This window comes from Kryptolebias marmoratus, linkage group LG20, assembly GCF_001649575.2.
Source record: "Kryptolebias marmoratus isolate JLee-2015 linkage group LG20, ASM164957v2, whole genome shotgun sequence".
NCBI classification, from domain to species: domain Eukaryota; kingdom Metazoa; phylum Chordata; class Actinopteri; order Cyprinodontiformes; family Rivulidae; genus Kryptolebias; species Kryptolebias marmoratus.
Window position 1 is genome coordinate 12,088,751 of NC_051449.1, and position 10,918 is coordinate 12,099,668.

General features: G+C 39.0%; 2 protein-coding genes across 6 annotated transcripts in view; one reads left to right on the forward strand and one right to left on the reverse strand.

The window, feature by feature from the left end:
* Nucleotides 1–528: 528 nt before the first annotated feature.
* selenot1a (selenoprotein T, 1a) lies at nucleotides 529–6,132 on the forward strand. Its single transcript, XM_017422554.3, has 6 exons — nucleotides 529–714; nucleotides 1,714–1,824; nucleotides 3,557–3,683; nucleotides 4,931–5,018; nucleotides 5,427–5,594; nucleotides 5,708–6,132. The coding sequence occupies exons 1-5, from the start codon at nucleotides 581–583 to the stop codon at nucleotides 5,549–5,551; spliced, it is 585 nt and encodes a 194-aa protein (XP_017278043.1). The 5' UTR covers nucleotides 529–580; the 3' UTR covers nucleotides 5,552–5,594; nucleotides 5,708–6,132.
* A 443-nt stretch (nucleotides 6,133–6,575) lies between these two features.
* Nucleotides 6,576–10,918, reverse strand: part of LOC108239674 (glutamate-rich protein 6) — a 7,000-nt gene continuing 2,657 nt past the window's right edge. Inside the window, exons 3-10 of one of the 5 annotated variants that reach the window (XM_037982043.1) lie at nucleotides 10,339–10,409; nucleotides 10,177–10,223; nucleotides 9,962–10,084; nucleotides 9,804–9,890; nucleotides 9,534–9,710; nucleotides 9,379–9,437; nucleotides 7,745–7,970; nucleotides 6,576–7,509 (exon numbers count right to left, since the gene is read on the reverse strand). In XM_037982043.1, the coding sequence (XP_037837971.1) occupies nucleotides 7,252–7,509; nucleotides 7,745–7,970; nucleotides 9,379–9,437; nucleotides 9,534–9,710; nucleotides 9,804–9,890; nucleotides 9,962–10,084; nucleotides 10,177–10,223; nucleotides 10,339–10,402 (1,041 nt within the window). In that variant the 5' untranslated portion in view covers nucleotides 10,403–10,409 and the 3' untranslated portion in view covers nucleotides 6,576–7,251. Of the gene's footprint in view, nucleotides 7,510–7,744; nucleotides 7,971–8,119; nucleotides 8,279–8,488; nucleotides 8,569–9,052; nucleotides 9,229–9,378; nucleotides 10,578–10,918 lie in introns of those variants that run through there. The other 4 variants (XM_037982042.1, XM_037982041.1, XM_037982044.1 and 1 more) reach the window with 4 other exon arrangements.

Consider the following 10,918-nt stretch of genomic DNA (forward strand, 5'->3'; position numbering starts at 1 on the left):
TATACATTAATTTTTAAAACAACCTTCTGGTGTACACTTATTCTTGTGTGACTGTTTTGTTTTTTTTTTTCTTGCATTTAGTATTTGTGCCTTAGAGATTAAAATGGTTTTACTTTTCTGTGTCCCCATAAATGATTGTTCATCAGATTATAGTTGAATTTTTTTAAAAGACACATTTTGGCTTTGTTCTTTGTTAGTTCTTAAAGAATAAAAATAGAAAGTAAAAGACTAAAATAATTGTAGGTATGGTAACAAGCTGGAAATTAATGAATAAACTAATGCATGAATGCACAAATAGTAATTCATACATCTCAGTTTACTACACTGCAACAATGTTATAACGGTCCCCTTTTTAATTTTTTTTTTCTACCTAATTGCTAAAAATTAGAGGTGATGAGCAGTGTTTTTCATGGCTTTTGTTTGAATGTGTTCTTGCCGTACATTTCCGTCCAGTAGGTGGCGTATATTATGCCAATAAAACTACAGAAGAAGAACGGAAGGCGGGGCCAACCAGATTAACTGCCGCCTCCTCTGGAGGACTGAGCAGAGGAAACCAGAGCCAACCCCGGACAGGAGGGCCATGAACAGGTTGCGTTTTTCGCTCCTCGCTTTGGGGCTTTTCTCACTGTGTTGTGCCACGACTGGTGACAGCAGTGGCGTAAAGAAGATGAAGATGCAGTTTGCCACGGGGCCTCTTCTAAAGTTTCAAATCTGGTAAGAAAATGAGCGCAAGAAGAAAATCTGGCGAGTCATAGCAAGCTAGCTAAACTTACCAGCTAACGACGTCGTAGGCCGAACATCGGGAGGATGATAGTTTATGATAATGCGGAAGTAATATGTATCATGGAAATGAAGCTAGAATTGCGTAAACACTAAATGGGTAAAAAAATTAAGTTGTATGACATTTCTCTTTACCGTCTCCGGATTATCATGGCTCCACTTCCGCAGGCAAACGTAAGGTAAATCCTTCAAGAACCGCTCAGTGTCTGGATTACATATTCCTGTGTAACAAACACACTGTTCCCTCTGTCAGAATAAATTTATGCACCTCGAAGCTTTTTCTTTTTGTGTTATTTTGTTTTGCGCCTGGAGTTCAGGCTGTTGAATCAGTTTTTTTTTTTACTTAACTAATAAAATATTAACAAGTCAGTTCACGTTTACGTCAAACTTTTACCCGGTTCTGCTCGGTGACATGATTAAACAAGTCCAGGACAACATTTGCAATGCAAATCCTGTTCTGTCTATTGCCGTTTTATGATTCAGACAGAAGCTCAAACATATGTTTTTTTTAATGAACGTTATGACGAGGAAAGAAAATAATTAAAGGTTTTAGACATGAATCAGCTTTTGTAGATTTCTAAACTGCTTTTTGGCTTTATGTTTGTGGAGGTATTGGATCATGTGAACATTTACATGATTCCTGAAAGTGTTAACTTACAAATACCTAAAACGTGACCCTTATTTTTATTGCATTTTAAGCCCTGGAAAAATAGAAGCTTTTGTATTTTAAAACCACAATTGTAAATCTGTGTTGTAAATATATGGAACAAGTATAAACACACAAAAAAGAAAATGTAGTATATTCAGCTTGGATAGGAAAAAAAAGACCTACTCAAGTACAGATTTGGAGTTTAAATATATTTGTTTTGAGCTGCTGACCACGTGGTGTTGTTACTGTTTAATGTTTGTTCTTGAAACTCTTTCGTCACACAGCATTTCCTGAGGGTACAAGCGGGTGTTTGAGGAGTACACGCAGGCCTTGTACCAGCGGTACCCAGACATCCGCATTGAAGGGGAGAATTATCTTCCTATCCCCGTCTATCGGTAAGAAAGAATAGCCGTCTCTCATAACAAGTGCAATATGTGCAGCTCTGCTAAAGCTGTCTAAAAGTTGCTCTGGATAAAGTTCTTGTGTGTTTGCTTTTCTGCCCGTGGATTTAGAAACGGGTATTGTAGTAGGTACAAGTTGAATTTAATATGAGAGACTGTTAATACAGAAGTTAATTGCTTACTTTGTATTGTAATGTTTGATCAACCTTTTTTTTTCTGAATTTTCGGACTTGTCGTGTCAGTAGTAATATTTTCACTCACACAGTTCTCAGAACACGTTTTGCCTTTAATTTATTGTGCCAAATCATGATTGGTTGCAGTCTGATGACTAAAGATTTGAACAAGACTCACATCCCATAAGATGAGACAAGATTTTAACAGTGCTTCAAAGCAAAAAAAAAAACAAAAAAATGCCTTCAGCTCAACTGACTGGCATTTCTGTCTTTCTTTTGCATTGTCACTCACAAACTCTGATTCTCACCACCTATTAATCATCTTATATTTCTAAAATAAAGTCAGCGGAGTAGTGAAGCCTCACTCCCATTAGAATCAGACTATATTTATGCAGAGTGAGTGCTGTTGAGACTGGATTATGCGGTCTGTGGTGTTACAGTTAAACATGGGCTGTCACCGAGACACAGAGACTGTCATGTCCTCATCAGCTCATTATGAGTACACCAGAGATTAGTCATGTTGAAGACAGGTGATCGTATCACATTACGTGATTCAAATTCTTAAACAGGCTTTTAAGATTCAGTCCATTAATAAGTTTCATTTTTGTTCAACCAGTTTTGCATTTTACTTTTCAACGCTAGTAACACACAAATGCACTATCAGTTGTCAGTTACCTCACAAATATAGTATTCTGGCCAAAGGAGAAGATGCAGGCTAAGGAAACTGAGACAAGAAAGCCTTTCATGCTGCACAGAGCGTTTCACCCCAAGTCCTGCATCCTGAGATTGTACATTAAGCAGGAAGAGGAAGCCAGGGGATTAGTAAGTGTTTTAAACAACTCCAGTCCTGGAGGATATCAGAAAGATGGTCCCTTGTTATGAACTCCTGAAGGAGGGCTTTTGTCAGCAGCAACCCATTTAGGATGAGGAGGAACCAAGTTGTGTAAAGGTATCACTGAGATTGTTCAGCACATACAAGCAGGCAGGTATCATGTACGTAAAACGCCGTAACAAAATGGCTGGAATAGTGTACAGAAACATCCGTCCCAAGGATGGGTTAGAAGTCTCAAAGTCAAAATAGCCTCCAAGGGTGGTGAAGAATAACAGGGACGTCCAGATCCAGACTGGCAAACAGGACATGTGGTGGTCAACAAACGACAAAATTTAGGCAATTGTGATGGATGCAGCTATTCCAAGTGGCAGCGATTTCAAGAAGAAGGAACAGGAAAAGCTCCAAAAATACAAAGGGCTAAATAAAAACGTAGGAAGGACGTGAAAGCTTTCATCAAAGCTTTTGTATTCTAGCACTCAGGGTCGTGACCCTCAGGCTGGGAAACTGGCTTCAGCTAATTTCAGCAGCAGCTTCTGAGATTTGTTGAGAAGTTCGCATTCCTTGGGACGGCTAAGACACTGTGTTCTTAGTTCTCTGATAGGAACCACCGGTTTGTACGGCAAGCACTTGCTCCATTTAACATATCTTGGTTCTACTGGCAGCTTCGCGATTTCATATCTAGGAGCTGTGTTTCTGATGAGTGTCTGATTTGTTTCCTCAGACACATTGCCTCTTTCCTGTCCATGTTCAAACTGCTGGTGATCGGGCTGATTATAATCGGCAGGGACCCATTTGCCTTCTTTGGTATGCAATCCCCGGGGATCTGGCAGTGGGGCCAGGAAAATAAGGTAAGGGTTCCTGGAGTTTTGTAAGAAGTTATAACTTGAGGAGATTTCTTTCTGCATTCTTAAACGGTGTCACAGCGGCTTTTTGTCTGACTTACATGCTCTGTTTTTTTCGAGACTATTACAGATATTGCATTAGTTGAATATAAAAGTGGAGATAACTAGTCCCAGTTGATTTTTTTTTAACACACTCACAGCTAACAAAGTAATACCCAAAGGATTTCATTAGATGCTTATTCTGAGGCTTCCCAGTGTGTTTATAGAGTGTTGTTTTGCTTGGATTACTTGTCCCAAGGGTTACACTTCTGCCAAAGACTCTGTGAGAGCTGCATTTGTATATGCTGCAATGATGATCATCATAGCATTTTTAACAGAAAGCTAAGTTTGATTAAAACAAACAAAAAATGTCTGGCATATTATATGTGTGTTTGACAACCGTTAGAGCTTACATGCGGGAAACAAATGGACAGTGTTTACAAAATTCTCTCTCGTTTCAGAAGCTATCAAATATAAGAGTCAGAGAAAGAAAAAAGAAATCTGGCCTAATTGTACCAGGGCCCAGTCTCTAATCCCATCAACCAATAAGGAGAGCTCTGGGTGGCAGATTGAGCTCACACGTAGAGCTTAGTCCAATCCTGAGAACAATGCAATGTGCAGAAAACAAAGTTGCTGAAAAGCAGAACTATATGACAAGTTTGTGGCTGGAATATGCATCAGCATGTTTTACTCTGTCAAAAACCATAATTTACTTTAAGAGGTTGCTGCTTTTTAAAGAGAGAGTTTGAGATTAATAATCCCATGTAAAACCAGGTGGATTCAGAAGCATTTGATGCTCTTTTGTAGACACATCAAGTGTTTTCTCAGTAAATATGAACTAAAGTGATACTTTGTTTTACAGTGTAGTGCACTAAAAAGCTCTGCTAATTTACCAGGAAAGTAGTCAATGCACTGAAACAATTTTTATTTACCTCCTGTACTCATGATTGTCTGTCATCCTGCTTTTCGTGCCACTTAAATTTTACAACTTTGCATTAGCTGCAGCCTAAGGGACCACTGGGTTTGCATGATTTTCTTTTTTTAACCTCTAAAGCTTCTAGTGCATACTGTGGCTTTCCCTTAGAAGTTCTCCACAGGAAGATGGGACTCTTTCTGAGCAGAACTTTCTGAGGATCATAACCGAGAACCGTAAAAGGAAGTGTAAATTATTTTTGTTCACAGTTTTTAACTCGCTGCTTATGTTGTTCTTTCAGATATACGCCTGCATGATGGTCTTCTTTTTCAGCAATATGATCGAAAACCAGTTAATGTCAACAGGAGCATTTGAAATCACGTTAAATGGTGAGTATTTTTGTCTTCTTTTTTATGGCATTACCTCAGTGATGAAAACCACTTGGACTGGCTCTGTTAGAGAAAATGTACTATTAGATTTGTAATGTAAAATCACATGAAAGCTCTAAATAGTTGTTTTTTTTTTCTGCCTTTGATCCTAAAATTTAAAGACAGTTCAAGTCTCCATGTTTCTCTTTTTTATAACTCGCGCTGCTGCACTGTGATAGGAGAAACTACAATAGCTGAAATCTGTAGTTTTGCTTAAAATTATCACAGTAATAGCTTGCTTTAAATTTTTCTTCTTTTTTGTTTTGTATGCAGATTGCCTGCAAACAAGTTTTAACAATAATTATAGTGATATAATTAAGAATATGAGCAAAGTCCTTAAAATAAATATCTATTTTTTCCCTCCCACAGATGTACCAGTGTGGTCAAAACTGGAGTCGGGTCACCTGCCCTCCATGCAACAGCTTGTGCAAATCCTCGACAACGAGATGAAGATGAACGTTCACATGAACACAAGACCACACCCCCACTCCTAACCCAACTTTTTTAATTCCTGGCTGGAGCTGAAAGCCCCTCCATGTGAGTAGAGTTGATATTCGCGGAGAAGAGGTGAAGGATTAAACTGCGATACGAACGCTGGAAATGTGCAAGCTTATTAATTCAACCCGCACTTGACTCTGGTGCTTGTCTAGGTTTGAGGTGGGCCTCTCTCTGGGCTGTGAGGTGATGTTTATGAACGTCTGCGCTAAAAGCAGGACAACTGCTAGCGCAGGCTGGATGCCCCCCATCACTCTTCACCACGCTTCGAAGAGACGTCCCGCCCCTGACACCATGGCAACAGTTTTGGCCGTTTTTTTTCTTGTACTATTAAACTACTGCGAGTTTCATCCAGGCAATTGTCGGTCCAGAGGAGAAATTTAACATTGGTTATTGTAGTCTTAACATGTTGCGTATATTTCATCTTTGTGAAATAAATAAATAATGTTTTAAAAAAAAAAAAGTTGTTGATTGTACCAATGAGCCATATGTAGAATTCTAAGTTTATTGTTTAAAAAAAAAGTAGGTAATTGTGTAAAAAAAAAAAAAAAAAAAAAAAAAAAAAAAAAAAAAAAAAAAACATCATTTAAGATCTGTCATTATTGTTGTGAAAATAATGTTTGGGAAATGTCTTGGAAAGATTTCTGAATAATTTTTATATTTACTTACTTTGGAAGAAGCAAAGAAGACTAATAAAACTTATTGTAACTATTTGAGTCTGAAGCTGTTTTATTTTTGAAGGCATTCTGATGAATCTGAGTGGGGAAGAAAGGACTGTTAACAGGATGAATGAACCAACTCTAATTAAGGTTGCAGTTTATTTGGAGGAAGCCTGAGGGAAATGCACTCACGCTGAGAGAAATTGCATCAGCTTTTAAAAATCCCAAGTCATCTATGGCTTTTTATTTCTTAGCCTGCTTTCAGTAAAATGTTTTGCAGTAATATGCAAATACCATACCCATAAGGTAAGTACAGAAAATAAATAAATATTTATTATGCGTTTTCACTACACAGAAAAAACATAAAAACCCCTAATAATAAAGAAGTTCCTTTAAAATGTTAGAAACTGTTGCCATTGAAATTAAAATTGATACTGAATTGATGCTTTAAATTACATTTGTTTCAAATAGAAGAATAAATAATTATTGAAACTCAACTGTGAGGATCAACAAGTCGTGTTTGTAATCACAAACTATCATCTCAAAAGCTAGTCAAGAACCTTAAAGTCTGCTTGTGTTATCAAGTTTTTTTTATGCTTTATTTGAAATGACATGAGGCACCATTTAACAAATCTTTATTTTGTACAAAACCTAATTTTTGTAATAGTTTGCTATCCGAAATATTGGGTTTGCTTTGACTATAAAACATTGTTTTCATGTGTATTTGTCAAAAATGAAAAGAAAGGAACACTTTTACACTTTGTGCTTTCTGAACATGAATCCAGCCGTGAATGGAGAGGTAAACGCAGCGCGATTGGCCATCTGCTCATCCCAATGCGATTAGGAAGAGTTCATGCTCTTAACTTTATTCAATTAGATCAGGCAAATCAGATTAAACATGAGCACAACTCAAAACCTAAACAGACACCGAGGTTAGATTGGGATATTAAGCATGTTTAACTGCATTAGATTCAATGAGAAATAGATCTGACGATTTATTTCATGTGCCTACATCAAAGTCACTGTGAGCTAGTATTTATTTAAAACTCCTGAAGACATCTGTGGATGAAGGCGGTGTCTCTGTCGCTGGTCTCTTCGTCCGCACCGTCTTCTAAAAGCTTCTGAGCAGCAGCACGGAGGTGGGGGGCGAGCTTCATCTTGGGAGCCCTGGATCTGGAGGGGGCCGTCAGGAAATGGTGAAGTTGCTGGATTGCCAGGTTGATCCTGATCTTGGATGCCAGCAGGAACACTTCCTCCTTCGAAGCTGAGGATCTTGAACTAGATGCTTTGCATTCCCCCTTAAAACAGGAATATTACTTACATTGTTTGACCTCTTTTTCAGGCATTTAATCATTTTTTGCTGCTTTGCAAAGCTCAAACTGAAAATTGCAATTTTTTATTGGCAATAGTTCAAACATTAATTAATATAGAAAGTTATTAAGTTATTAGAAGTTATTAGAAAATCCTTGTGTTTTAATGTTACTGTGTGAAGAACTGTTAGTTGAAAGGAGAAAACAGTGGCTGGGTTTTTACCTGACTACAGCAGCTACCCACACTGAACTTTGCCTGTTGGCCCGATGCCACAAAGGACACAAACACTGTTTTGTTCCCCAGGATTCGGACCCCAACCGTTTTGTTAAGGGACAGGAAGAAAGGATGAAGAGGAGTGGGTGTAGAGCTCCCGCCGCCCCAGCTCCACTGGCAGGTTCTGGCACCTGCAGCGGTCAAACACTGACCTCCTGATCCGTTCAGGACCAACCTGCAGCGTGAACACACACACACACACACGCCCACAGTGGAGCCCTCAGTTACAGATGGGCCAGTTTTTACAATAAACCTTAAAAAACAAACATACATAAATTAAAATAAATTCTTTAAAAACGTATATTTCCAACACATTGCATTTACCATATACTGTCGTTGCTATGGTAACACGCCGCCCTGCCATCAGACTGAAACACAGCTCTGATTCTCTGACAGCGAACACTGTTGTCATCGTAAACAATGCAGACTCTGCCATTTTGTTCAGTGAGCACAACGACGAGAGCCAGCAGGCCTGAGGGATAACTGTAACCATGGCGATAAGGACAGATACATCCGGTGTAGAATACAGTCACAGAACTGCACATACTGTCATTTGGTCTAACTCTCTTTTCACCCTAAAAAGGCCCAGTTTCTTACATATGTATGGCCTTATAGTCTCCCTGTAAATGCGAGCAGAAAAACGTCATCACACGATTAAATTCTCTTAATGGTAAATTCAACGTGAGTGGATACAAGACCTGAGCAGAGCCATCAGGGAAAGCGGTGAGAAATTTTTTGCCACTGGAATAATAGTTCTGTAGAAATTCTGCTGCCTAAAAAAAAAAAAAGAAGTAATAAAAAATATTGTTTTTTAATTTTTTGTTAGTGTAGGTTTTGAAGGCAGAGAAACGTTGATATTTGGTTCAGTATCTATAGTGTGAAGTTTGAAATAAATAGCTTTTTATAAAGTAAAAAAGCAAGGAAAGTTGGAATCTTTCTAAAACCAAGTATTTTTACTTCTGCTCTCACTTTTTATTTTCAGAAAAAGTATTCCTGATTTGTGAAGTATCCCTTTGGGAACTACAGAGGTTTAAAATTCTGTGTCTTCAGTCTATTCAGAATGATTTAAAATAAATCTGCTAAACAATGTCACCACCAGGGGGCAGTATTTATACTTTGACAACAAGACAACAAAAACAAAACAAAACTGCTGTCATATTTTGAAGTTTAGCTGATACTTTCCATGTTGGTAAGAGCATAATTTCAGATATTTAGAATAAAACAACTGTTTGGTCACACAATAATTCTGTAATTTACCTGATGGTAACACAAGCCAAACTGAACAGCCTTGTGATCACAATAAGAGAGCCACATCAGCTCTTCTTCTTCTGCTTTCAAGTCATGTCCAGGTGTGCTGGTGTGAAACACTTTCCAGCAATCGTTCCCTGGAGCACCAGAGAGTCGGAACCTGAAGCTCCTGACTGCCGGGGCAACTAAGCAAAAGCACGCAAGAATATCTGTTACCCTCAGTTAACCACTGGAAAATTTTATCTTGTTAAGAAGTTGAACAAAACAGCATAACTGTGTAAATCATATTCAGCACAGACCAAGGTTTTCAAAGTGTATGCTGCTCAGTTACTCACAGGTCCCTGCCACACGTGGAACAGAGAAATCCTTGTAGATTTTCAAACTGGATCGTGTTCTGTTAAAAAAGTACATTTTGTTGTTTTATCCAGAGAGATTTGTTTGTTTAAAAAACATATACATACTTCGATACACTTCTTAAATCGCTGACAACCTTCTTGTTATGTTCCACTCCCCTGCCTTGACAGAGCAGCCCCTCCATCTCTCTCGGTGTTTTGTCTTCCTCTGACGCGACGTTACCATCTGTTGCGTCGGCTTCAAACAAAAGTCTCAGCTTCATCAGCAGGTCACTCAGCCGCTGCCGCTCGGAGCAGCAGAAGCATGGAGCTACCTGGGGGTAAATGAGAAAAAGTTTGGATGCGGGGTGATGAGCAGCCTTACAGGCAGATCTAAAACGACCCTTTTTGCGAATTTACTGTTTCACCTCAGGATCCTGTTTACATGTTCGATCCAGCAGATGGCATGCCTTCTCCCCACAATATTCACATTTCACTGAGGACTCAGCTTGACACTGAGCCAGGAAAATGGGGTTACTTTGGACTAATGAAAAATTTACAACAACTCGACAGCTGATGTCAGTACCTCTAGATGAGTGGTTGTTAAGTTTAGCACATCAGACTCCCGATTGTACCTCAGAACCCCTGCAGCTCCGGAACAATCGGTGTTTGGACCACTGACAGACTGTGGATATCCTCTCTGTGTTTTCTAAACAAGCATTAAATAAAAAAATAAAAAAGAAATACAGGTGGACATTATCAGCTGAATAAAACAGATCAAATCAGCTTAAACTGTCTTACATGCTCATTGGGGACACACAGAGGGTTGTGTAATGATGCAGCGGCGTCTAGTAACAAATACAAATTCTATCAGAATTATAAAAAATCACAAAGAGAAGATCCGCTTACAAGATTTATTCCCTGTATAAAGCTCAAACTCTAATGATTGTGTTTTAACTTCACCTGGGGGAGACTCACGGGACAAGCTGGACTGCATCTCTACATCTCTTCCTGTCTTCAGTGTCATTTTGTCCCTGCGTGAAAAAACTGCTGAAAGAATAGACCTTCATACCTCATAGAAAGCACATTTTGTGTCTATCACACACTCTTTTTTTTTTCCTGCTCCTGGTGGAAGGCGGACGTGTTTCTTTTCTCTCTGTCTCCTGGTGCCCCCCCCTCCTGTCTTTCCTTTTTCGAAGCCTCCTTTTGCATATTTTCCAAACATTTAAGGAAAATGAATCTGATCAGCTGGTTTCTCAACGCAATTGATACAATTTCCTCGACTGGGTGAAGGAGGGTCCAGTCTCGGGATATGTCTCGCTGGATATACATACAGTGGATTCCTGGCAGGAGTGGAAGACTGTGTACGTGGAGGTTCCTTTTATATTTGGGTTTTTGATAACAGGATTTCTGCTGTTTGGACCAGGCAGTTACCTGGATTATCGTCAAATTTGTGGATGGGTTCACGGATCGACCAGCACTCAGACTGTAAACAGGAGCGAAATTGCAAACTACTCCGAACTGGCTGATATTCCATCATCAA